The 23,714-nt window shown below is 38.9% G+C and overlaps 9 protein-coding genes across 11 annotated transcripts; 5 read left to right on the plus strand and 4 right to left on the minus strand.

Annotated features, from left to right (window-relative positions):
* Positions 691 to 2,655, plus strand: LOC104722255 (protein GrpE-like). The gene is made up of 5 exons (XM_010440395.2): positions 691 to 1,041; positions 1,297 to 1,734; positions 1,824 to 1,994; positions 2,081 to 2,209; positions 2,310 to 2,655. Exons 1-5 carry the CDS (start codon positions 898 to 900, stop codon positions 2,406 to 2,408), a joined length of 981 nt encoding a protein of 326 aa, XP_010438697.1. The 5' UTR covers positions 691 to 897; the 3' UTR covers positions 2,409 to 2,655.
* On the minus strand, positions 2,694 to 5,316 carry LOC104722257 (phosphatidate cytidylyltransferase 3-like). Of its 2 annotated transcripts, none has more exons than XM_010440397.2 (11): positions 5,134 to 5,316; positions 4,676 to 4,908; positions 4,183 to 4,597; positions 3,954 to 4,095; positions 3,719 to 3,875; positions 3,582 to 3,629; positions 3,419 to 3,505; positions 3,201 to 3,329; positions 3,069 to 3,125; positions 2,904 to 2,984; positions 2,694 to 2,834 (listed from the first exon to the last, which is right to left on the minus strand). In XM_010440397.2, the coding sequence occupies exons 2-11, from the start codon at positions 4,877 to 4,879 to the stop codon at positions 2,745 to 2,747; spliced, it is 1,410 nt and encodes a 469-aa protein (XP_010438699.1). In that variant the 5' UTR covers positions 4,880 to 4,908; positions 5,134 to 5,316; the 3' UTR covers positions 2,694 to 2,744. The 2 variants fall into 2 exon arrangements, with proteins under 2 accessions (XP_010438699.1, XP_010438698.1); XM_010440396.2 differs by having other exon boundaries at positions 4,676 to 4,970.
* Positions 5,619 to 8,842, plus strand: LOC104722258 (65-kDa microtubule-associated protein 2-like). Its single transcript, XM_010440398.2, has 10 exons — positions 5,619 to 5,737; positions 6,073 to 6,158; positions 6,245 to 6,448; positions 6,531 to 6,776; positions 6,869 to 7,084; positions 7,269 to 7,424; positions 7,504 to 7,815; positions 7,909 to 7,996; positions 8,079 to 8,227; positions 8,309 to 8,842. Exons 2-10 carry the CDS (start codon positions 6,087 to 6,089, stop codon positions 8,600 to 8,602), a joined length of 1,737 nt encoding a protein of 578 aa, XP_010438700.1. The 5' UTR covers positions 5,619 to 5,737; positions 6,073 to 6,086; the 3' UTR covers positions 8,603 to 8,842.
* Positions 9,027 to 12,017, plus strand: LOC104722259 (protein HOMOLOG OF MAMMALIAN LYST-INTERACTING PROTEIN 5). The gene is made up of 6 exons (XM_010440399.2): positions 9,027 to 9,216; positions 9,365 to 9,465; positions 9,872 to 9,981; positions 10,531 to 10,606; positions 10,726 to 10,869; positions 11,145 to 12,017. Exons 1-6 carry the CDS (start codon positions 9,123 to 9,125, stop codon positions 11,877 to 11,879), a joined length of 1,260 nt encoding a protein of 419 aa, XP_010438701.1. The 5' UTR covers positions 9,027 to 9,122; the 3' UTR covers positions 11,880 to 12,017.
* On the plus strand, positions 12,453 to 14,282 carry LOC104722260 (peroxygenase 1). The gene is made up of 6 exons (XM_010440401.2): positions 12,453 to 12,627; positions 12,989 to 13,138; positions 13,232 to 13,317; positions 13,456 to 13,550; positions 13,625 to 13,750; positions 13,866 to 14,282. The coding sequence occupies exons 1-6, from the start codon at positions 12,510 to 12,512 to the stop codon at positions 14,026 to 14,028; spliced, it is 738 nt and encodes a 245-aa protein (XP_010438703.1). The 5' UTR covers positions 12,453 to 12,509; the 3' UTR covers positions 14,029 to 14,282.
* On the minus strand, positions 14,417 to 15,436 carry LOC104722261. The gene has a single exon (XM_010440402.2). It carries the CDS (start codon positions 15,317 to 15,319, stop codon positions 14,624 to 14,626), a length of 696 nt encoding a protein of 231 aa, XP_010438704.1. The 5' UTR covers positions 15,320 to 15,436; the 3' UTR covers positions 14,417 to 14,623.
* LOC104722262 (serine/threonine-protein phosphatase PP-X isozyme 1) lies at positions 15,583 to 17,876 on the plus strand. Its single transcript, XM_010440403.2, has 8 exons — positions 15,583 to 15,884; positions 16,232 to 16,384; positions 16,496 to 16,558; positions 16,642 to 16,727; positions 16,824 to 16,899; positions 16,984 to 17,252; positions 17,350 to 17,428; positions 17,512 to 17,876. The coding sequence occupies exons 1-8, from the start codon at positions 15,744 to 15,746 to the stop codon at positions 17,560 to 17,562; spliced, it is 918 nt and encodes a 305-aa protein (XP_010438705.1). The 5' UTR covers positions 15,583 to 15,743; the 3' UTR covers positions 17,563 to 17,876.
* On the minus strand, positions 17,993 to 19,458 carry LOC104722263 (V-type proton ATPase subunit e2). 2 transcript variants are annotated; one of them, XM_010440404.2, is made up of 4 exons: positions 19,351 to 19,458; positions 19,128 to 19,253; positions 18,708 to 18,755; positions 17,993 to 18,321 (listed from the first exon to the last, which is right to left on the minus strand). In XM_010440404.2, exons 2-4 carry the CDS (start codon positions 19,223 to 19,225, stop codon positions 18,255 to 18,257), a joined length of 213 nt encoding a protein of 70 aa, XP_010438706.1. In that variant the 5' UTR covers positions 19,226 to 19,253; positions 19,351 to 19,458; the 3' UTR covers positions 17,993 to 18,254. The 2 variants fall into 2 exon arrangements, with proteins under 2 accessions (XP_010438706.1, XP_010438707.1); XM_010440405.2 differs by having other exon boundaries at positions 19,128 to 19,264.
* LOC104722264 (DNA topoisomerase 1 alpha-like) lies at positions 19,885 to 23,714 on the minus strand. Its single transcript, XM_019231788.1, has 14 exons — positions 22,899 to 23,714; positions 22,592 to 22,777; positions 22,320 to 22,409; positions 22,178 to 22,237; positions 21,946 to 22,040; positions 21,698 to 21,851; positions 21,474 to 21,599; positions 21,298 to 21,378; positions 21,089 to 21,179; positions 20,865 to 20,998; positions 20,537 to 20,695; positions 20,327 to 20,430; positions 20,059 to 20,227; positions 19,885 to 19,953 (listed from the first exon to the last, which is right to left on the minus strand). The coding sequence occupies exons 1-14, from the start codon at positions 23,712 to 23,714 to the stop codon at positions 19,885 to 19,887; spliced, it is 2,334 nt and encodes a 777-aa protein (XP_019087333.1).

The following is a 23,714-nucleotide window of genomic DNA, read 5'->3' on the forward strand; positions in this document are numbered from 1 at the left end:
TTTTGTAAACTCTGTTGCACGTTTCAAGGCTTTTTAGTTCAACCATAGATTTTGGTTGTTGGCTTGCTGCAACGACAAGACAATAACAAGTAACGGCAAGAAAAGCGTCTCTCATGCGTCAAATGTGACATTGGCCAAAAAGTAACTTTAAATTTGTTTAGTCTCAACCAAAGCTCATATTTATTGTTCAACTTTTTGTTTTGTTTGTTTGTCTCTTAAAAAAGCTATAGATGTGGACTAGCTTCCCATTGACAGGTGTGTTCTAACTTCTAACACAGGTTTGCGTTTTTGAATTAACGAGAATAGTACAAGGTAAAAACAAAAGAATTGTAATACTCCTATAGGCTATATCAGCCCAATTAAGTAGTCATTTATAGTTGTTGAATTATAGATAAGTAAGTAGTTGAACATTAAATTTTTCACATTCTCCCATCCAAATGAAGTCAAATCTACACAACCTCTATAATTTTTTACTTGAGTAGTAGTATATGAGAAACATACTATTGTAGTATTATTGTACTACTAATTGTTCTGATTAAGTAGGTGTAGATGTGCCCAATCAGGACCAGGAGTTGGGTGGACTGTGTCTGTCCCAAAAAATACCAAGTGCCTTTTCTTTCTTTCTAGAGACTTCTCAAATTGCTATATTGAGTATTGACGATATTACCCTCACTGACTCGCCGGATCAAATCAGTCAGTCTCAGCCACACCGCTCGTGCATCGGTAAGGGTATTTACGTAAATTGTAAAAAAACCCAAAGAGAGAGAATTGAGTTCTCCCTTCTCCACCAAGCACGACTGTGTGTGCCTATTAAGCAATTTCCTCAATTCAATTTACATTTCGATTCGATTCTCTTCTCTTCTCTACTCGTCTTGATCTCTGATTGTCTCCTCCGTGATGTTGGTTTCGAGAATCTTGTCGCGAGTTTCCCGCAGCGCGGGTCTGCGCTCTTCTCTCTCCGCCGTCACTCTTCAGACGAGGAACCAGACTCCTATCTTCTCGAGCCGGTATCACTCCCTCGTTCGCGACTACTCACACAAGGTTTGATTTTTCACTCAAATTTTATCACTTTCCTTGCCGAATTTAGATTCAGGGTTTTGTTAGGGTTTAAGGGTTTGACCTCAATTCAGTGTTTTTAGGAATGATGTTTCCTTGATCTCATGTGGTTTGAATTGTCAGATATGTATGTGTAAATGAGTTGATGCTCTTTCGTTTCTGCCTTAGATTTCTATAGGGTGTTTGCTTTGATTCATTTCACTGAGATTTATTCATTTTGCATCGTTTTATTGGGGGCAGCTTGTTCCAGCTCAGGTGTCTATGGATTCGTTTGCACTTCAAAGGTTCTCTTTTGCTTCCTCTACCTCACCTGAATCAGATGAGAAGAAAAGCAACACTGAGGCCTCGAATACAAGTGAAGAGAAAGCTGCAGCCGAGGGAAATGAATCAGGAATTGATTCTGAATCGAAAGATTCTGTGACTGGTTCTGCAGAAAGTAAGCGGAAAAGTGCTAAACGAGCTGCTGCATCTTCTAGTTCAGATTCTGAGAGTGATGATGATGAGTTGTCAGTGGATGATTTGGTGAAGCTCGTAGCTGAGAAGGAAGAGCTACTGTCTGAAAAGGATGAACAGATTAAGCAAATGAAAGATAAAGTTCTTCGTACTTACGCTGAGATGGAGAATGTCATGGACAGAACAAGACGTGATGCTGAGAACACCAAAAAGTATGCCGTACAGGTTAGTCTTCTACTAGAACTTGGTTTGCAGCTTTTGCTTCGTATAATAGTTTGCTTAAGTTATATATGTACACTATATTATGTATGCAGAATTTTGCAAAGAGCCTTTTGGATGTGGCGGATAATCTTGGAAGAGCTTCTTCGGTTGTCAAAGAAAGCTTCTCAAAGCTTGACACTTCGAAAGAAGATTCGACTGGAGCTGCGCCATTATTAAAGACCCTTTTAGAAGGAGTGGAGATGACTGAGAAACAGCTAGCTGAGGTAAATATCAACTTATGTAGTTATAAGACCTTAAAGTTAAGCAATGGAGATGAGACCGGTTAAATTAAATCTGTGTGCTACTGCAGGTATTTAAGAAATTTGGTATGGAGAAGTATGATCCTACAAATGAGCCGTTTGATCCAAACAGACATAACGCAGTGTTCCAAGTCCCTGACCCTTCTAAGCCAGAAGGCACAGTTGCTCATGTCTTGAAGGTAAATATATAAAGTTTGCTCAATTCTTTCTCTCTGTTTATTCCATATTGTATTGTAGTCTTAAAAACCAATTAGTAACTATGGGTGTCTATATGTGCAGTATGGATACACGCTCTATGATAGAGTTATAAGACCAGCTGAGGTCGGTGTTACCCAGGGAGGAGAGAGCGAAGAAGAAAAGAAAGAGTCTGATGCTTAAGAAGAAGTTAGTTGGTTTTCATAAATTTTGCTACGGTTCTATGTTTCGAGTTCATGAACATCTTCTCGAGACTTTTGAGTCATAGTTTTCTCTTGTGGTTTGGTTATTCATTAGATGAACAAAGATCTCGCATAAGCTGCTTGACATGGCATTTGCAGGAGAAATCCTGCTTCTGTGTCCGTTTCCTCGATCTCCCTGAAGCTTTAATTGCATGGGAAAATACAATTTTACAGTTTTAATTGATTAATCTGATACAAATTACGGTTTTACATGGTCTGATACAACCAGAAGCTAACCAAAGGGAAAGAAGCTGAAAACAGAGTCACCCTCATTTCTTTAAAACATCTCCTGTAGCTTATCTTGAAGAATCTCTCCGAGCTTTACATAAAGCATTTTCTGCTCCTCATGTCCCAGACCCCTTGATATCTGCAGGTATAGTACAATCAAATATTTACAATGCCTCTTACGTAATTTTAAGTGAATTATGATTCTAACCTGGTCTAGGATCATCTCGACGCTGTACTGATTTACAATGAACGAATGGATGTAGATGTATGCGAAAAACGACATAACATTCTGTTGAGGCAACAAGACTGGGTTAAAACTATGAAAAATCATCATATTTCATCTGTTGTCAATGTCAATCTTAGTAGCTCTTACTTCGCAATCCATTCTATCTGTAAATCCTCCATGTCCTGGTATGCTGTCTCCGAAATCCTGTTAAAGCGACAAAGCCAAGTTAAGATTCGCTCTGTGGAAACAAAACCTTCTGAATGTTTGAAATTGTCTAACCTTGATCTTGAAAGCTCTTTTGAAACCGCTTGCGAAGAAACCACCAAAAGGTGCTATAGCGGATGCGAATAGACCGAAATAGAAAGCATGCCATTGGACAGGCAGAATCGAGATCTCTTTCCAAGGAGACTGTTAAGCAACAGAGCTCAGTTTCAAAACAAAGACATGTACAAGACAACACCGTTGTCTAGTTCATGAAAAGGTAATAAATTGCTTACAAATGGAGCAATCCAAAAGGGCAATGAGTAATACTCTGGCCTGAAGAGAGGGCCTGGATCACATTGAAGCCAACCAGTCGAAAAATCCTGGAAAAGATGCAACATAACGATTAAGTAAAGGCCAAGACGAAAACATCGCAATGGAGACTTCATTTTTGGTTACCTTCCTTGGACATGTAAGCCATTGGAATTGGCCTAAGACATTTGCAAACTGTTGTAAGAAGCAGATACTCTATCAGTCTTGAGACAAAAAGAAAGGGTCACAAGTATAGCGATCAAATGATTGAAGATGATTATTACAAAAAACGCAGAGATTATGGTTGCCACTGATGCTCCAACGTAACCTTCCCATGTTTTCTTTGGAGACAACTTGATGAGCGGAGTTTTCCCGAAATAGAAACCGAAGAAATAAGCCGCTACATCGTTCATAGCAATAACCGCTGCTGGCATAAGAAACCTGAATATATTTATCCATTTTAGAAGCAAGAAGTTAGGAACCGGGGAAAACGACTTGTTACATTTAAATCCATTTTACCAGAAGATCCCTTCAAATATATTGGCAACGATGAAAGAAGATTGAGCAAGCACAACGATAAGGATCATATGTGTCCAAGCGTATTGCCCAAACTGATACCTATACGTCTTCTTCTTCAACGTAAGGATAAACCATATGAAACCTTAATGGAAATGAAACTGTTAGCAAATTTCAGAATGTGAGTGATATTGGTGAAAAGAAAGAAGAAGAAGAAAGAAAACACACAAACCTGTAATGTACAAGAAGTACCAAATAATCATTTGGTACTTGATTAGACCACTCACAAGCTTGTAGATGAATCTGTCTGAAGAAACAGTGTTCACAAGTTGCTGTTGAAGTATGCGTCCATAGACAAACAACATAGCCGTGAAGAAGAAGTGCCAATTCAAGAGCCTAAAACCAGGTAAGCGACGCTCTTCGTGAGCTCTTCTAAGAAGAAAGAAGAGCTCTCTAGCCATGAATATCTGTATAACCACAACCATAGCCCAGATGTAGAGATGACCCATGTAGATAATAAACATAACTCCACCGAGCATCCAGAGAGATGAGCATGTCCTTATCCACATTGATTGGTACTTGTTCCTATCACCAAGCAACAGATTGCTTACTCTGCTTACATTGCTTCTGTTCACATCAGCTAAATTCTGAAAAAGACAATCAAATCATTTTAAGAATCTTATAACACATTCAACCGAAAAAGAGCGTTTGATCGTTATATATACCTCGCTTGATCGCCTGCGGTGGCGAATGCGGGCAGTGGGAGAGCTAGGAGCATAATTGTAATCCCTTGGTGAATTAGGAATGTTGGGATAATGGTTATCTCTCTGGTTACTACCCATTCGAGACGTTGTTGTATTAGGATGACTATTCTCCCTCAGCTTTCTAATTCGTGGAGAATGTGGTTTGAGATCTTTCTCCATTGCCATCAAGATCCCAAGGAAAATGCTCTCTGTTCCTGGATTAAGGATTCTTAAAAATCAGTCAACCCTGATGATTTGAGTTTCTTGTATCTTCAAACTGTCACAAACATATTCAAAAGAGATTACTTGTGTAACAAGCATTAACAGAGGATTTAGATTGAATGTTCTAAATGATGTATCAAAGCACACCGAGATGATCATATGGATAGAAACAACAAATGGGATACAAGTTGCAAATGAAAGAGAAGGAATGAACTTACAAAAAGTAAAGCTTCTGGATAATAGAGATAAATGTGGTAGGATGATAGAGATGAATGGAAATAAGAATGTGAAGAATCTCAAAGGTGAGGGGGAAGAAGAAGGAGGGAGAGAGGTGGTGGATGAGAGCACCTATATTACTTTATTAGCGGTGAGGAGCAGAGGAGGGCTTCAATCATTTTTGCCGAATTAGAAAAACCAGAATTACAAATAAACTAATCATGTCGCGCTACTCACGTTTATATAGGAATGAACGACACGTATCGTTAAACTACTATTTGGGCTGGGTCGTTTATTTCATAAAGCCCATTATAAGTAAGGCCCCTTTGCATGATGATGAGTCAACGAGGGAGTCATCACTCATCAGTGCGCTCACCTTTTTTGTAGTTGTTGTAGTGTTTTTATCTCATTAATTATTGAGTTCCGTAAAGTGGGTCCCGTTTCTCCCGTTTCCCAACCTTATAACCATAGTTTTTTGACATTTCTCTGTTTCCTATGCTCTCTTTCTCTCTCACCATCACAGTGACTATTCATCGGAGAGCTTCAGATCTAAAAAGAGAGGAAGATATAAACAACAATAACTAGTAGGATTCAATATCGATTTCGGTAAGAAAGCCATTTTCTTCTACTGCTTGATTCGATTAGTTTCAAGGCATTGACTCTTTTACTTTCTTTTTTTGACTGTTTGTGTTCTTCCTTTGTTTTCTTTATCACCAATGCAGCAGCAATGCTGTTCGATTTCTGTTAAGTTAGTTCTTCTCGTCTTTGCTTGAGTTTAACCTTATACTGCTTTCTTTTTCTTGTTAAAGAGCTTCTTCACCATTCTTGCATTTTTGGGTCTTGCTTAAGTGTTTCTGATTCAATCGGGTTTCCGATAAAGATTGCAACTTTGGTTTCTTTTAGCGTATTTTTAGCTAAAGGGTTCTCTTTTATTGTTGTAGGAAACCTTCTAATAATGGCAGTGACGGAAACTGAGAATCCTCTCGTTGGAGAAATCACTTGTGGCACTTTACTACAGAAGTTGCAGGTAAATTTTGCGACACACACAATACGACCTAGCCTTTTTATAGTAGTAAGGTTCCAGGAACTCAATGGTTAAACTTTCTTTTATAGGAAATCTGGGATGAAGTTGGTGAGAGTGATGAGGAACGAGACAAACTGCTTCTTCAGATTGAGGAAGAGTGTCTCAATGTTTACAAAAAGAAGGTTGAGCAGGCTGCAAAATCTCGCGCAGAGCTTCTTCAGACCTTGTCTGATGCCACTGTTGAACTTTCCAATCTCACATCTGCTTTAGGGGAAAAAAGCTATATTGATATTGTAAGTAATCTCTGACGTCTAGAAGTGGAATGATAATAATAGATGATTACAGGGTGATTCAGTGTCTTTGTCTTGATTGCAGCCAGATAAGAGTTCAGGAACGATCAAAGAACAACTTTCTGCAATAGCACCTGCTCTAGAACAACTTTGGCAACAGAAAGAGGAAAGGGTCCGGGCGTTTTCTGATGTACAATCACAGATTCAGAAGATATGTGAAGAGATTGCTGGCGGTTTGAATAATGGGCCTCATGTTGTTGACGAGTCTGACTTGTCGCTTAAGAGATTAGATGACTTCCAGAGGAAACTCCAAGAGCTTCAGAAGGAGAAGGTAAAGTGTTTGTTTGGATATGGTGATGTCTGGTTTATGTTTGCCTTATTATTCGTTCATTGCATAACTAAAACTGCTTTGTGTTTTGGCAGAGTGATAGGTTGCAGAAGGTGCTCGAGTTTGTGAGCACGGTGCATGATCTATGTGCCGTCCTTGGTTTAGATTTCTTAAGCACTGTCACTGAAGTTCATCCCAGCTTAGATGAGGCTAATGGTGTTCAAACCAAGAGCATTAGCAATGAAACACTTGCCAGGTTGGCTAAGACTGTCTTGACTCTTAAAGAAGATAAGATGCAAAGACTTAGAAAGGTTAGTCAAAATCTTGGTCTTTTAGATCTCTGACATGAGCACGATCAGTTAGGCTGGACATATGTTGAAATCCTTTTTTTTAGTTAAACTAAAATCTTAAACTGATGGATGAATTTGAAGTTTGATACGTTGTGCTGAAACTCTCTTGTTTGTGGATTTCAATAATGGATCTTGGTTTGTGCAGCTTCAAGAGCTAGCTACTCAGCTAACTGATCTGTGGAATCTGATGGATACTCCTGATGAGGAAAGGGAGCTTTTTGACCATGTTACCTGTAATATCTCAGCTTCAGTTCATGAAGTGACTGTTTCTGGTGCTCTAGCACTTGATCTGATTGAGCAGGTATTGTAAAATTCATAATGTATTGATCGATGAATATGATAAGTAGTTGTTTTAAAACAAATCCTGTGAATTCTTGAAGGCTGAGGTGGAAGTGGATAGGCTTGACCAACTGAAATCCAGCAGAATGAAGGAAATTGCATTCAAGAAGCAAACCGAGCTTGAGGAGATATATGCTCGAGCTCACATAGAAGTAAAACCAGAGGTTGTTCGTGAGAGGATCATGTCGTTGATTGATGCTGGAAATACTGAACCTTCTGAGCTACTGGCTGACATGGATAGCCAGATCGCAAAGGCTAAGGAAGAAGCCTTTAGTAGAAAAGAAATTTTGGACCGAGTTGAGAAATGGATGTCAGCTTGTGAGGAAGAGAGCTGGCTCGAAGACTACAACCGAGTATGTTAACATTGGCAATGCTATTGAATACGTTATGTATAAAACATATGTTTCAGTGTGATGATTCTTTTGGATTTTGTTCTTGAATAACAGGATCAGAACAGGTATAGCGCAAGCCGAGGTGCACATTTGAATCTCAAGAGAGCTGAGAAAGCCCGGATTCTAGTCAGCAAGATTACTGGTAACTTTTGAAATTCTCCTTTATCTGTTACACATGAAACTAAACCGAGACTGAAGGATATATACTGTTTTGTTTGTGCAAGCAATGGTTGACACATTGGTTACTAAAACCCGGGCATGGGAAGAGGATAACAGTATATCTTTTGAGTATGATGGCGTTCCTCTGCTGGCCATGCTAGATGAATACACTATGCTTAGGCAAGAACGAGAAGATGAGAAGCGGAGGCTGAAAGTAAGTTTTTTTTGCATCCTGTGATAATCTGTTTGTTGAACCTTATTACTCATAAACTAATCTTGCCTTTTTAATTATCAGGAACAGAAAAAGCAGCAAGAACAGCCACACACAGATCAAGACTCGGCCTTTGGGTCAAAACCAAGCCCTGCAAGACCCATCAGTGCCAAGAAACCAGTGGGAACACGAGCCAACGGAGGAGGGCTCAACGAAACTCCTATTAGACGTTTATCAATGAACTCAAGCCAGAACGGAAGCAAGTCCAAGAGAGACAGTCTCAACAAGATAGCTTCTCCTTCTAACCTTGTAGCTACCACGAAAGAGGATGGTGCATCTCCAGTTTCTCGTGCTGACCCAGTGATGGCTTCACCGTGACAATATCAAAAAGAAAGAGAGTTGAAGTGCTTACTAAAACTTTTTGTTAGTTGCTAATTGGGAGTGAGTAATGTCTAAGAAACAAGACAAAGATATTGAGAGTAGAATGTTACATAGATGTTTATGTCTCTGTATTCATTGACTCGATTTTTTAATCTTTCAGAAATGTCGTAGTGAAGCTTTGGTAGCATGACTAATGTGAAGTTTGGTGAAGGAAATACAGGGTTCTATTTGAAGTTATATAGTTTATATCTGGGCAAAATCATAATATACTTATAAAATAGTTTGGGTGTAAATTTAACAAATTTATAATGGTTGTGAAGAGATGTAAATATTAGAGAACTTCGAGGGGTTTTCCAAAAAGGTTTGAGGACTTCATTACGACGCCGTTTCTAGTTTGCAATCCGAATCAGGGATTTTGTCCCAATCAGAAGCGCGTTAGTATCAGGAAAATTTCTTCAACTGTCCTCATTAAGACATTAATCGGAGAAAAGCTACGAAGCTCGAGAAGAGAGAATCTATGTCGAACGCAAACGAACCAGCGAGGACTCTTCTGCCTTACCTGCAACGAGCTGACGAGTTGCAGAAGCATGAACCACTTGTTGCTTATTACTGTGCGTTGCGTTTTTTTTCTTTCTTATTTACTTAGCATAAACCTAGATGATGGTCGAGTTCTGCGATTGATTTTATGATCTATCTGTTCTTAGTTTTGGTGGGTTTTGTGTTTTTGTAATCGCAATTTATTTGGGTGTGGGTGATTAGGTCGGCTATATGCCATGGAGCGAGGATTGAAGATTCCGCAGAGCGAGAGAACTAAGACCACCAATTCGATTCTCATGTCTCTCATTAATCAACTCGAAAAGGTTTCTCCTTTAACTTTCTTAATTCTGATTTATTTCATCTGTCTAATCTTAGGATTTAAGGATTAATTCTTAGTAATTTTCATCATCTCATTGATTTTATTATATCTTTATATGTTGTCACAAGCCTGGGAGAGTTTATTTATGTTTTCTGTTTGCTAAGGAGGCTTTAAGTCTAAACTTAGCATAGGTTGGTTCATGTTATTGGGAAAACGCATGTGAAGCAAGAACACTTATGGTGAAATAGTTTAGTCTTGGATTTATAACCAGCTATGATGATCCACCTTATCAATTATCATATGTGTTCTTATCTTTAGTGTAACGTCTATGTGATCATATTTTTGACAAGATTTTATGAGTCAATTTCTTGACTGGTTTCAGTTTTTTTTGGTGATGCTTTTGTGTACAGGATAAGAAATCATTGAATCTGTCCCCAGATGACAATATGCATGTGGAGGGGTTTGCACTAAGTGTCTTTGCAAAGGCGGACAAGCAGGATCGTGCTGGAAGAGCCGACTTGTAAGTTTTTTTGGCTTTCTTATTTCTGATTTTCATATTGAATGGCAATTTGACAATGGTTAGTCTCTACTAATGTTAGCGCTACCGTCAACACTATTTCAATGAGTCGAATTAGATTCATTCTCTGTCTAGTATTATTGTATTTGTCAATACTGGAAATAGCTAGCATTCAAGTACATACATATATTATAAGTACGCAAATCCGGCAGACATATCGTTAGGCGATACTGTCCTCTAGAATCGTTTGATGATGACTTCTAAGTTATAGTAATAAATATATTTATTGAGTTCCAATATATATAGAATGTAAGATCACCAATCAAGTAATTAACTGAATGCATCCAAGGCTTATCACGACCTATTATCTTCTGGCGGTTCTGCTTTTGTGAATTACCTGTATCTCCAGCCTTGACGTGTTGTTCATTTATGGTTTGATATTAGTTCAATTAGTTTCCACTATTTTAGTAGTGTTAACACCTGCATTCATGGGACTCCTTTACAGAAGCTTGTGATGGATTTCCCAAATTAATTTTGTTGTTTTTGTGACAGGGGCACTGCCAAAACCTTTTATGCTGCAAGCATCTTCTTTGAAATTCTGAGTCAGTTTGGCGCGGTACCTCCTGATGTGAGTTTCTACTTTTTATATTCACTTTACAGTTAACATCTCAAATCAAAACCTCGCACCTTAATAGGCAGCTGTGTTAGATGATTGATATATTTATATGTAATGACTCCCACTGACAGATCGAACAGAAACAGAAGTATGCTGTTTGGAAGGCTGCTGACATAAGGAAAGCCATTAAAGAAGGAAGGAAGCCCACTCCAGGTGACCCTGTTGATAATGAAGATGATTTATCCATCCCATCAAGCGGTCCTAGTGGCTCCTATGTAAGTTTCTCTTCTTCGCAATTTTATGGTTTTGGAATATCTGAATATTGGCCTACCGTGTATTATGTCCCATAAATCAAAGAACTTGTATCAGCTGATCATATCATCTAGCTAGAGACACACAAATCTGCACCCACCTGTCTACTTCTAGATCTTTGCTTTATCAACTGTCGTAACACTATGATAGAACATGATTTTTCTTAGAGAACTTTTAAGATATGAACATCTGCATCAACTTAATTTATTTATCATTTGTGTATGTTAATTATCTACAGGATCTCGATGCCAGTGCTTCCAACATAACAAATCATCATAAAACAGAGCCTAATCCATCCCATGATTTTAATGATGATTCTAGCCATCATCACTTCCCTGAAGTACCACAACACCCTCTACCTCCCAGGTTTCATGACACTCCTAACAACGATTATCCCACAGATGTGCCGCCTCCACCACCGTCTTCTTACCCTTCCAACGATCACCTTCCTCCTCCCTCTGGACCATCAGACTCCCCTTACCAGCATCCTTACAACCATCAACCATATCACCAAGACCCGCCACAACACATGCCGCCACCACAAAACTACCCATCTCATGAGACTTCTCCAAATTCTCTCCCTAATTTCCAATCATATCCTAGTTTTAGTGAAAGCAGCCTCCCATCCACTTCTCCGCACTACCCCTCTCACTACCAAAACCCAGAACCTTACTGTTCTTCACCGCATTCTGCACCTGCTCCTTCTTCCACAAGCTTCTCATCTGCTCCTCCTCCTCCGCCTTACTCATCAAGCGGGCGTATCAATGTTGCTCCGGTGCTAGATCCTGCACCGAGACCAGCTCAGAAGTACCATTACGAGAGCAGCTACCAACCAGGGCCTGAGAAGGTTGCAGAAGCACACAAGGCTGCTAGATTCGCTGTGGGAGCTTTGGCTTTCGATGAAGTCTCGACTGCTGTGGAGCATCTGAAGAAGTCACTCGACTTGCTAACAAATCCATCAGCCGGCCATTGAGATTTATATTTAATCTATGAAACTTGGGGTTAACGTGTGTGCGTGTGTTTGGTTATTAACTCTTCAGGCTCAGACTTCGTGTACAAAAGAAATTGTGTGAAGTTTTCGTAATACATTATGAACTTTTCTCTACAACTTCGTATATATACTAGTACTAGCACAAAACTGTAAATGATGGAGTTCCAATGAGCAGAGCTCGAAAAATTGAATATTTTCTTTTGTTTCTCTTCGTAGAGAGCGAGTATGGAACACGTACTCAAGTAGCGAGTGGTGTTAGAACTCGAAGTTGGGCCTTTATAAAAAGAACACAAAGGCCCAATACATTGTTTGCGTTGAGATTTGTAATCTCAGATTACTACTGATTTTAGCGGGCAGACAAGAAAAGAAAGAGTGATGAAACATGGAAGCAAACGTGTCGTCAGAGTCATGTCAAGTGTAAGACAGAGGAAGAGAGAAGAGAGGTGCGTCAAGGACAAGAAAAGAGATGTCAATCGCTGCTTTCATCGGCGCGTGCATGTTCGCCACGCACATCAATCAAACCAATTCTTATTATTACCACCTCATTACTCTTTCAAAACATTCCCACATATACATTGCACTCAGTCTAGACAGAGAGAGATAGAGAGAAAGATGGGTACGAAAACGGAAATGATGGAGAGAGACGCAATGGCTACGGTGGCTCCTTACGCGCCGGTCACTTACCATCGCCGTGCTCGTGTTGACTTGGATGATAGACTTCCTAAACCTTGTAACACCTTTTTTCTTTACTTCCATTTCTATCCTTAATTGTTGTCAATACACATATACATAGGCATATACAGATTATAGACGTAGATATTTGATATATGGTTGAACTAAAGAAAACCTTTTGGATATAATTAAGGACTTACCAACCCTCAAAACTTTTGAATGCAATTCATGTGTATCTATATGCATGTATTTGATGTTCGTGATCTTTTATAAAATAGGTGTCGCTCAATAAATTATATAGACATCTGTAAATTTTAAATTGATACGTATATCTGATGGTAATTAATGTAATGTATCATGTCGAAATGTGGGTGTGTACATAAGTAAATGTATTATGTATTTATATATGACATGCGTAGATATGCCACGAGCATTACAAGCACCAGACAGAGAACATCCGTACGGAACCCCAGGCCATAAGAATTACGGACTTAGTGTTCTCCAGCAACATGTCGCCTTCTTCGATATCGATGATAATGGCATCATCTACCCATGGGAGACCTACTCTGGTATATGTCTATACATATAGTTTATATAGATATTTCAATCTCATCTTTCTCGTTAGTATATATATAAAAATTTGATTCCAACATTGTGATTAGGACTACGAATGCTTGGTTTCAATATCATTGGGTCGCTTATAATTGCTGCTGTTATCAACTTGGCCCTTAGCTATGCTACTCTTCCGGTAACACCTCTCATCCTCATTCGAAATATATCACAAATCTTTAATGATTGTACTCTACACTCGGAAATATATGTGATCGATTAGCCTAGAGATCGATGTTCTTTTATATAGTGTTTGTCTTCACTCTTGATCATGCAGGGATGGTTACCTTCACCTTTCTTCCCTATATACATACACAACATACACAAGTCGAAACATGGAAGTGACTCGCAAACATATGACAATGAAGGAAGGTAGTGACCATTCTTTTGAAAAAGAATTGGTTAGTTGATAGAAAATATGATGTTTGATGCATATGGTTTATCAGGTTTATGCCGGTGAATCTTGAGTTGATATTTAGCAAATATGCAAAAACCTTGCCAGACAAGTTGAGTCTTGGGGAACTATGGGACATGACAGAAGGAAATCGTGATGCTTGGGACATTTTCGGATGGTACAATTGTTCCTTTTTTCACCGGTTAATTAGTTTATCGAATGAATGTAGTAAACTAGAGCATTAATGTGGATGTAGTTCTAATGTTTGGGTCTACATTTGTTATATGTATTAGGATTGCTGGCAAAGTGGAATGGGGACTGTTGTACTTGCTAGCGAGGGATGAAGAAGGGTTTTTGTCAAAAGAAGCAATTAGGCGGTGTTTCGATGGCAGCTTGTTCGAGTACTGTGCCAAGATCTACGCTGGTATCAATGAAGACAAGACAGCATACTACTAGATGTATCCTTAAAATTAAGTAATTGATCAAAGCTACTTTAGGCTAATAATCGATCGATGTGAAGCTTAAGCCTTTTGTTAAGAGATCTTTGTTTGTTCTTTTTCCAAATCTGTATGTTTAAGTATACGTTGCAGCTTATACAGAAGCTTGTGTGTTTTGTTGCGTTAGTCTCTGTTAGTCTGTTTGTACCTTGTATCAACCTTTTTTTTTCAATTTAAAAGCAATATATACAACCAAAACTGTATTGAGCTCTACAGAGATTGGAGCCGACACACCGACACAGTTGCATGTAACCCCACTAAACTCTTCTAAAGTTGTTTGATAGTTCTTTACTTGTTTCCGAAGCGCCAAGATTCCTAAGAAACTTTTAGATCAGAACCCAACTTCAAAGAGAAGATAGAGAAAGCTTTCACTGATCTTTGAATTCGCAAGAAACATTGCCAGCTTCCATCAACTGTGTTGCTTCTTGAGGTATACAAAACAAGTACACAAAGCTTCACCATTTGATCTATTGAAACTCTTGCACAAATACACACATCATCAAGTATTGGTTCATCGCAACCAAAGGAGAACGAGGCAAAGATAAAAACACCTCTCATGTAGGAGAGTCTTGAACTTTGAAAAGTATACTAGTCCTTTTGGATCCTTCTAGAGTTACATTGGCAACATCAACAACCTTAGAATTAGTAAACAACTTAGAAACGTCTCTAACTTCGTCTCCACCACATTCATCAACCGCAACAACACAAAACCCTCCACCTCTCACCGTCCTCTCCATCTCCTCCACGAACCGCCACGGGAACAGAGCTTCATCAAGATGCGCCGTGAATGCAAAATCAAAAACACCGTCGAAAAACGGAAGGTTATGAGGATCAGCTCTTTTCACAATCGGAACCGAATCGACCAACTCAACCGCAGTCACATCAACTAATCCGATCTGAGAAAGAGCCATCGGAGCGTGGCCTGCGCCGGCGGATAGACAGAGAGCTTTGGTTTGATTCTGAAGGAATCCGAGATCGCGAAACCGAAGGAAGTAATCGGAGAAGGAAGAGAGACGCGATTTCCAAGCTTTAGATGACCAGGTTCTAGCGTTCTTCTTGTGGAGAGGAAGATGCTGACGTGGCGATGAATCGCAGGTGGATCTCGGGAAATGCGTATGAGGTTTCGCCGGAGCTTCTGGTGACATACAAGTCTTCGGCGTCTGGAGAATCATAATCACCATTATCAATGTTCCGATGCTTAAGAACGCGAGTGATACTTTGTTCAGCATCTTCTCGACGTTTCTCTCCATTGTCGTCCGTCGCCGATCATCAACCCAGTCTCCGATCGAATTGCGACTTTGCCGTTATCTCTTCACTGATGTAAAACGTGAATAGGCCCAACTTAGGCCCATAAAGAGGGGTTGGATTAGAATATTAATTTTAAGAAATTGAGGGCGAGTGTACAATTTAATAAAAGTAGTGGGGTGGTTTTAAATATAATCTAAAGCATAAGGAGGGAAATAAGAATAACTCACTCCTCCGGAGAGGAAGCAAAGAACTCTCTCTCCTGGGGAAGAAGGCGACGAACTAACCAACAATTCGAGAGTAGTGAATTTTTCAGTGAAGAGGGTTTGATCGATTTCTTCTGATTTCATCGGAGTAAGGATCGTTTCCGGTGGCTGAAGAGGAATTAGAAGGAAGAAGAGAAGAGGGGAGGAGAAGAGAGGTTGAAAAATGTCAGACCTAGATCGGCAGATAGAGCAGCTGAAGCGATGCGAACCATTGATCGAATCGGAGGTGAAGGCCCTTTGCCTCAAAGCCATGGAAATTCTTGTTGAAGAGAGTAATGTTCAAAGAGTTGATGCCCCTGTCACTGTAAGTTCTTGCTTTCTCGATCTGGGATTCGGAATTAATCTCCCAATTAACTAGAAAGAATTGGTTTGATTGTATCTTGGAAGTAGTATTACGAGCTTGTAATCAAGAAACTTGAAGAACTTGGGGCGCGGGTGATTTTGGGTCTTTGAAATTTTGGTTCGTAATGTTTTGTCAAATGGTAGTCATTCGTAGGATCCAGTGAACGACTTTTTATGTTTTTGTTTCCCTTTGTTACAAGTAGAAAGATTTCAAGGGCAGTGAAGTTACAGCGTTGAGAAGTAGATACCATTGATGTGTTTACGATTTGCAAGAAATGCTAATCCTTGGGAATTTTTGTCTTGGAATAGTTATGTGGTGACATCCATGGGCAGTTCTATGACATGATGGAGCTTTTCAAAGTTGGGGGTGATTGCCCTAAGACCAACTATTTGTTTATGGGAGATTTTGTTGATCGTGGATATTATTCAGTTGAGACATTTCTACTTCTACTCGCACTCAAGGTATAACTCTTAGGACTGTGTTTTACTTTGTTGTGGACCTGTGGTTTATGTGATTCTGTTTTTAAGTCGGTTTTTAGAATCACTTAAGTGGGTTGCTTTGATATACTTTAGGTTAGATATCCAGACCGCATAACTCTCATCAGAGGAAACCACGAAAGCAGGCAGATCACACAGGTGAGTGCAGTCTCATTGAAATTTTCGATTTTATGTGTTTAACTGTATGTATTCAGACTATTCACACAGTCTGCTTTTAGTAGGTTTATGGATTTTATGATGAGTGTCTGCGTAAATATGGCTCTGTGAATGTCTGGAAATACTGCACTGACATCTTTGACTACATGAGGTACTCACAGCAGCATTCTACTCTATTTGTGTTAGGTTTTTTGGTTCTCTTTGGAATGAACTGACTCCTTAATCTCTTTTTTGCTATGTACAAAAGTCTTTCAGCTGTTGTTGAGAACAAGATATTCTGTGTTCATGGTGGTCTCTCTCCAGCTATTATGACTCTTGACCAGGTTAATTGAGAGTTCTCTTTACTGATATATTAAGAAATTTCCTCCTAGAATGAGTAAACTGACGAACCCATACATTTATGGCAGATCAGGACGATTGACCGGAAGCAAGAAGTTCCACATGATGGTGCCATGTGTGACCTCCTATGGTCTGATCCTGAAGATATTGTTGATGGCTGGGGATTGAGCCCTCGTGGTGCTGGGTTCCTTTTTGGTGGCAGTGTTGTCACGTCTTTTAACCACACAAACAACATAGACTACATAGCCCGAGCCCATCAACTAGTTATGGAGGGTTACAAATGGATGTTCGATAGCCAGATTGTGACAGTGTGGTCAGCCCCGAATTACTGTTACAGGTAAATAAAATTCTCAGAGCTGTCTGTTTCAGTCTTTGTTATCTTCTTTCCTTTTAGCTTGAGTTTTGCATTTACTCCTATTTCAACTATGCTCCAGATGTGGCAATGTGGCTTCGATTCTAGAGCTCGATGAGAATCTGAATAAAGAATTCCGTGTGTTTGATGCAGCCCAGCAGGTATGACCCTTTTAGTAATATGTTACTTCCCCGTCCTGGTTCCCGATGAGCAGATCAGTGGACTGACACATTTCTAAATGCAGGACTCGAGAGGGCCACCTGCCAAAAAACCTGCCCCTGATTACTTCCTGTAATGGGCAAAACTTCGAAAACCCTATTCCCAAAATAGAACTAGCATGGATTCAACACCGTTGAAGAGGAAGAGAAGTACAATTCGTTCAGTGTTTAGGTCGCAGTGCAGAAGAATATACACTACAATTGTTTCAGGGGAGTTCTACTTAGTTCACAAGGACTGGTCGAACTGGGTTTGTCTAAAAAAGATACTGTTGTTTCCGGTTTTGGTGTAACTGTAGGCCAAAGAGTGTGTTTGTGCAATGGTAGTTAAGAGAGTGATTTTTTCCTGATTCAAGTTTGTACGTTCTTAGGAGATATATAAAGACCTGAAGCAGTTTTGGAGCTCACAATTACTTCAATAGAATTTCACAGGGAACCATTAGGACAATATGACAGGCATGTCAGTTAACGCTTGATAGGAACTTGGCAAGAACAGTAAGAAAATCTATCTATCTGGCGAATATTCTTCCAAATATTTATTTCATCAACAATACACTCATTCTCTAGTATAGTCTTTGAGTATATGAAGACTGTTTCACGAATTGAATGAGAGACAAAAGATTTAAGAGTAAAGAGGGAAAAGTTTAGTTGTTCCACACCGCGATAAAAATTACAAAGGGGAAAACAAATATGTTTGAAGAAGATACAGAAAGAGCAGCGGGGCTCTTACTCAAATTTGTGCATTGGTTTCCTAGTTTGAGTAGATTGTTTTCTACTCTACCTCGCTTAGGATAGGGACAATGAGAGGCTTCATCTGCGCAATGTATACAATTGCCCACCTGCCAATGCAAAGAAACAAAAACGATGCAATGATATAAGACAATGAATCAATGGCATATAAGGACACTTTCGCAGCAGATAGTAGAAAAACCAATAATGTTCGAGTTGTGAAACTTTCTCCTTAAGATAAGTCGAACAGATAAATGACTGATGTCCACCTAGAACTATCGAGATATTACATTGTTCTAACTTCTAACCACAAAAGAACAGGAAGTAGTGAAGCCTAGAAGGATCTATCTCTTGATGATTAATGTTGATCAAGGTTTGGCAAACAATAGCAAACAAGAGAGGCCGGATACAAAACAGAGAGGATGAACTATGAGACAAAATGCAAACCAGTTGCTAGCAAGGAAAGGAAAAAATAGTGCAACAAAGATAAACTTACATCATCCAACAGCAGACGGTGGCAGTGATGACCAAAGTAAGATGTAGCCTGTTTCATGAAAAACAAAAAAAAACACAAAGACTTGATATTTGCTCTAACGAAGAAGAATTATTATCAAATATCTATCTCCAAGCAAAGAAGTACGAAATTATTTAGAACAATGAATTGACAAGGCAAACAATAGTTATAAACCACATTTCTCCACCAGGAGAGTTAAATTAGAATTGTGAGTCTACTACTTGTTCACATATTGATCAAATTTTGAAAATTTAGGAGAGTCAGTAAACAGATTTGGTCTACCAATTATCGAATCTAAGCGCAAAGAGATAAAGAATGATTCAAGATACTCAACTGTTACCGGAAAACCTAACTGCAATCAATCAAACGAGAAGAAGCAAAAGATCACAAAATTAAACATACAGATTGGTGGAGGGGCCTTTGTTGAAGCAGATTCTAGTGCAGATTGAAGCAATGATGCCTACGACTGCGAATATTAGGGATGTTACCAGAAAAGCCATGTCTGGTCGTTCGTCCGGAGAGATAATCCTGAGATGTGACTGATTTTTAGGTTACATAAAAAATCAAATAGCGATCCGGGAGAATCCGATTGAAAAGAGAGAGAGAAGGTGTTCAGAGGTCTCACAGATTGAAATGAAGCTCCTCGAGGATGATGATCAAGGATCGTCTTCGTGCGCAGTGATCTCTCCTCTGTGTCTCTCAAATCCCAGATTTTGTCAGGGGCAATTTTGGCTTTTGCTATATCTATTTTACGTGACACATGTCCGTCGATTCTGTTAAAGTTAAAACCTTGAATTTTTTTACGCCAATTTTTACATTTATGCGTATTTTACTTTTTAGTTTTTACATGACTCTTTTCACTTTCTTTCTTTTTAGGCTGTTAGCAATTTCAAAAAGTAGTAAAATTCGTGATTTTATTCGTATAAACAAAAAGAAAAAGGTTGATCTCGAATAGAAAACATAAACTAAAGAAGATTTATTCAACTTCAGTTTTTCTATGAACGTTTTAATATTTTTTTGTTGCATAAACGACTTAATGTAATAGGAACATCAATTACAAACAATTATTTTACGTTTTTTTTTTTTTTTAATACGTATAATGTAGCCTCAAGCCTCTAGCCTGGTTGCTCTGTACGAGAAACTCTCAGCTGCTGCAGATTTAGAATGTGAAGTCAGGTTCTACGTCCATCGCCCACGCAAATTTCTCCAGAAGAGACTTGTTGAATATCTATATAAAATGAACCACCCATTAGAAAACTTTATAAGTAGACACTAGACTAGACAGACTCTCTGTTTTTTGTTAGATCAATTTTTTGTAAGTTTTGTTTTTTACCTTTTCAATGGGTACTTCATGGCGTTTGCACCAGGCTACCGTGATCCTAGGATCCATGTAATTGATCTTAGACGTCCCTAGCGCCACCGTTTTCAAATCCTCCTTTGTCTGCATGTCTCGTTCCATCTTCTCTATCTTCATCATCTGTTGAGCTATCTTCTTCTCCCACCTGAATGCCCATTTAACATCACACACAACCACATTTTTTAAGAGAGTGTCTTAATTTGTCTAGTAAGTGAGAAAGGAAGGTTTGTTTTTTTTATCTTACGCTTCTGGAGTTATGTTTCTCGTTTTCTTTCCATCTGAGCCTTCCAATGGAGCTTTTCCCTTTTTAGCCCTCTCCAGATTGGTTTTAAGTTCTTTTAGACCCTCCTGCATGTGTCAAAGATTAGATGATGCAAAATCAAGACAACTTTTCTTATAAGTTTCATATTTTGGTTATCACATATCTTGTATGTATACTCAGATTAATTTTTACCTTAAGGTCTTTTATTTTTCCAGCCAATCTCTCGACTTGTGCACCGTGAGACTTTGAAACTGTGCGCTGGTGATTACAAATGATGGCTACTTCCTTGTTTGCTTGCTGGTAAACTACTACTTTCTGCTTAACATCACCATCTCTGGTTTCTTGCCTCAACTGTTACAGCATCCAAACAGAACAAAACCGTCAAAATTGTAACACAAGACTACATGCAGGATATTACTTTAGAAGATATGCCTGAACTCACAGCTATCACGCTAAATTGATTTTACTTTATTAGTACAGATCAATTTAGAAGATATTAATATCGGTTTTTCAACCATACCATTGTATCCAGCGTGATGGATGCATTGTAAGTACGGAATACTTTAGCTGTGAGTTCAGGCATAAGCTCCTTAAGATAAGCATTCAGTTTGTGTGTGTCTAACTCATCAAAAAGATCGTCTGAATTGGATTTACCTGGATCATTTACAATTTAAACCAAGGATCAAGTTAAACCATGAGAAAATATTAAGTGTTTTAACACACAGAGTCAAGTCTATAACTCACCAGCCCGGAACTGTCCAATGGCTTTGTAAACAGCAGGTTTAACCTCCACCGTATTCACAAATTGGATTGAATCTTTACCAAGGAAGTCGAACTATATACACATTTGGAAAAAGACCAAAAGTTTGTGAGACTAACAACTCTGTCAAGATCAAGAGAAGATTTCATAGTATTGACTTAACAAGTGTGCTCTTCATATATGCAATTGATACCTTTAACTTATTTGGAGGAACACACTCCACATTTCCTACTTTTAATGTACAACAACCAACAGTGTCCGCCTCGTCATCACCCTACAAGAACACAAAAAAAGGGTATGAGAACTTCTTTCTTCATATATACTCGTAAACATTCACTTAGGAAAAAGAGAAGAATTTACATATATTACCTTCTCATTACCAGCTCTAAGTGCCAGTTTATCAATGAGATAGATAGCCACAGCTATCTGTCGCTTTGAAACATCCTTAGCAGTAAAATTTGTGGTGTACGATGCTCTTATATGGTCTATGTGGTCCTGAACTCAAAAACAAAAAGAATATGTAGCTAAGAAAAGAAAAGTGTGATAAACTAGCTAACTACAACCTTCCATCAAAATGAAAACTGAACTATTACCTTAAGCTTCCTGGCTTTCTCGTACTTCTTCTTGTCACTTTGGCCTTTCTGAGTACTGCTAGCTGACAATGAAACATACTTGAAACCTTGGTTTATAGGATCAGTCCAATAAGCTAGCCAGGTGACTGTGTCGTAATGCGTTACTCCTTTCCATCTGCAAATTAAATTAGTAGAAGCTAATTATTGTTAGTACGAGACTGACATTTCCCACTTACTATTTTCCCAAAGAAACCATGGAAGAATATAACCTTTCACCAGGGATGGGACATTCAGGGATAGGAGCATCTTTCCCAAGATTTAGAGTAACGTCACAAGGATGGATACGCTTTTTCAATTTTCCCATCTGCAAGAGATCAGGCCATAGACTTGTTAATGAAAGCATAACACGCCATAATTGCACTACCATTGAAGGCACCAAACCCAAAATGCAACTTGTTAATGAACTATGCATGCAGAAAAAACAAAACTGTAGCTAGCAACCTTGGGATGATCTCCTCGACCACGAAATAGCCCAGGAGGTTCGACATTGAAATTTCCAACCTGAAAGAGAGAAGAAAAATTGAACAAGCCTAATCCCAAAAGATAGAGAGAACATTTAATTACAAGCTATGGGGAAGCTTACCTTCTCTTTGACACCGTCCACCACAGCCCACATATATTTCTCCTCCTTCTGTCTCGAAGCCTTTTTCACCTGCAGAACATCAGTAAAGCTGTTACACCATGCAGTCATAAACAGAAAACATAGAAAGTTGTAACTGAATTCATCCAAGCAACAAAACAAATTCATCTAAGATCATAACCCTTGCAAAGAAAGTTATCCTAAAGCAATATTATGAATTAGTACCAAGTCATGAGAAAACCACATAATCAAAGGTGTAAGAATAACAAATATATTCTCTTTGAGTTTACCTTCTTCTGTTCCAAATGCCAATCATATATGGGGGTAAAGTCACAATCATCCAACTTCTGTATCACATGATTCTCGCCAAGTAGTTTCCGCCAATCATTCCAAAAGTTCTCCCTAAATTGAGGTCTACTATAATAGTTTGTCTCCCTCAACACAGCAAACATCGTTGCAACCTATCAGTTAAAAAGAATCAAATCATCAGCATAAATTAATGGAGATGTTCCTTTGGAGGATATATAAAATTCACATAAGAAAACACTCGAGATGAGATATAGACTAAGAACACGAGGTGACCTCTTCTTGCTCAGGAGATAAGTTTACTGGCGTCCCCTTATATAAAATCTTCACCCCATGAGGTTCATAAGGAGGTGGAAAAGTGACACCATTGTGTTCCAAGGTTGTCCATTTCTTTTTCCCATCGCCTGAAGGTAAGGATTTTGAAGACTTAGCATACTTAGAGTCCTTAATCACTTTCTTGGACTTTTTGCTCCTTGTCTTGGACGGAGGAGAAGCTTTTCTTGTTGTTTTGGACTTAGTAGCTGATGCCGTAGAACTCTGTTTTCCTACTTTAGGCTTTGCAGGTGGTTTCTTACTATTGGAGGAATTTGATGACTTGATTCTCTTGGCAATTGGAACATCATCGTCATCGTCAGTTTCATCTTCGTTGGTAGACAATTGTTTACCTTTCCTCTTATCACCTTGTTTTCCGGTTTTCAAAGAATCTTGTTTCATTGCAACTGACGTTGATGAAGATGATACCTTGAGCTTCTTCATGGAAGATTGATCTGCAGAACTACTCTTCTCCAGAAGCCTCTTGCCAGATACTTTTCCGGCTGCTCCTTCATTCTCAAGTGTGGAACTATTCTTTTCATCAGTAGAGTCTTGTTTACCATTCTTCTTTTGCAACCTTGACGCTATTGGAACTTCATCATCATCTGACTCATCTTCAACGATTTTACTTGGCCGCCTATTCAAAGGGGAATTCCTGAAAATCATAGAGCTTATAGGTCTAGCATCCTCAGAATCTTTATTATGATAACTTCTCCTGAACGCTATAGGCTTATCATCATCTTCATCGCTATACCCATCATGCCGAGCCTCCGTGGCCAT

This window comes from Camelina sativa, chromosome 11 (assembly GCF_000633955.1).
Source record: "Camelina sativa cultivar DH55 chromosome 11, Cs, whole genome shotgun sequence".
NCBI classification, from domain to species: domain Eukaryota; kingdom Viridiplantae; phylum Streptophyta; class Magnoliopsida; order Brassicales; family Brassicaceae; genus Camelina; species Camelina sativa.

Excerpts from the sequence above, each read along its gene's own strand:
- LOC104722255 (XM_010440395.2), top strand. The coding sequence starts at position 898 with ATGTTGGTTTCGAGAATCTTGTCGCGAGTTTCCCGCAGCGCGGGTCTG. Across the intron at positions 1,995-2,080 it reads CTGAGAAACAGCTAGCTGAG|GTATTTAAGAAATTTGGTAT; the intron begins GTAAATATCAAC and ends GTGCTACTGCAG. Across the intron at positions 2,210-2,309 it reads CAGTTGCTCATGTCTTGAAG|TATGGATACACGCTCTATGA; the intron begins GTAAATATATAA and ends CTATATGTGCAG.
- LOC104722257 (XM_010440397.2), bottom strand. The coding sequence starts at position 4,879 with ATGGCAATGGAGAAAGATCTCAAACCACATTCTCCACGAATTAGAAAG. Across the intron at positions 4,598-4,675 it reads ACCGCAGGCGATCAAGCGAG|AATTTAGCTGATGTGAACAG; the intron begins GTATATATAACG and ends TGTCTTTTTCAG. Across the intron at positions 3,330-3,418 it reads CCTTTTGGATTGCTCCATTT|TCTCCTTGGAAAGAGATCTC; the intron begins GTAAGCAATTTA and ends GTTGCTTAACAG.
- LOC104722258 (XM_010440398.2), top strand. The coding sequence starts at position 6,087 with ATGGCAGTGACGGAAACTGAGAATCCTCTCGTTGGAGAAATCACTTGT. Across the intron at positions 6,449-6,530 it reads AAAAAAGCTATATTGATATT|CCAGATAAGAGTTCAGGAAC; the intron begins GTAAGTAATCTC and ends TCTTGATTGCAG. Across the intron at positions 7,816-7,908 it reads GGCTCGAAGACTACAACCGA|GATCAGAACAGGTATAGCGC; the intron begins GTATGTTAACAT and ends CTTGAATAACAG.
- LOC104722259 (XM_010440399.2), top strand. The coding sequence starts at position 9,123 with ATGTCGAACGCAAACGAACCAGCGAGGACTCTTCTGCCTTACCTGCAA. Across the intron at positions 9,217-9,364 it reads ACCACTTGTTGCTTATTACT|GTCGGCTATATGCCATGGAG; the intron begins GTGCGTTGCGTT and ends GTGGGTGATTAG. Across the intron at positions 9,466-9,871 it reads TCATTAATCAACTCGAAAAG|GATAAGAAATCATTGAATCT; the intron begins GTTTCTCCTTTA and ends TTTTGTGTACAG.
- LOC104722260 (XM_010440401.2), top strand. The coding sequence starts at position 12,510 with ATGGGTACGAAAACGGAAATGATGGAGAGAGACGCAATGGCTACGGTG. Across the intron at positions 12,628-12,988 it reads TGATAGACTTCCTAAACCTT|ATATGCCACGAGCATTACAA; the intron begins GTAACACCTTTT and ends TGACATGCGTAG. Across the intron at positions 13,318-13,455 it reads TTAGCTATGCTACTCTTCCG|GGATGGTTACCTTCACCTTT; the intron begins GTAACACCTCTC and ends TTGATCATGCAG.
- LOC104722261 (XM_010440402.2), bottom strand. The coding sequence starts at position 15,319 with ATGGAGAGAAACGTCGAGAAGATGCTGAACAAAGTATCACTCGCGTTC.
- LOC104722262 (XM_010440403.2), top strand. The coding sequence starts at position 15,744 with ATGTCAGACCTAGATCGGCAGATAGAGCAGCTGAAGCGATGCGAACCA. Across the intron at positions 17,253-17,349 it reads GCCCCGAATTACTGTTACAG|ATGTGGCAATGTGGCTTCGA; the intron begins GTAAATAAAATT and ends ACTATGCTCCAG. Across the intron at positions 17,429-17,511 it reads TGTTTGATGCAGCCCAGCAG|GACTCGAGAGGGCCACCTGC; the intron begins GTATGACCCTTT and ends TTCTAAATGCAG.
- LOC104722263 (XM_010440404.2), bottom strand. The coding sequence starts at position 19,225 with ATGGCTTTTCTGGTAACATCCCTAATATTCGCAGTCGTAGGCATCATT. Across the intron at positions 18,756-19,127 it reads AAAGGCCCCTCCACCAATCT|GCTACATCTTACTTTGGTCA; the intron begins GTATGTTTAATT and ends TTCATGAAACAG. Across the intron at positions 18,322-18,707 it reads ACCGTCTGCTGTTGGATGAT|GTGGGCAATTGTATACATTG; the intron begins GTAAGTTTATCT and ends TTGCATTGGCAG.
- LOC104722264 (XM_019231788.1), bottom strand. The coding sequence starts at position 23,714 with ATGGCCACGGAGGCTCGGCATGATGGGTATAGCGATGAAGATGATGAT. Across the intron at positions 21,379-21,473 it reads TTAGAGCTGGTAATGAGAAG|GGTGATGACGAGGCGGACAC; the intron begins GTAATATATGTA and ends GTGTTCTTGTAG. Across the intron at positions 20,696-20,864 it reads CCATCACGCTGGATACAATG|TTGAGGCAAGAAACCAGAGA; the intron begins GTATGGTTGAAA and ends ATGCTGTAACAG.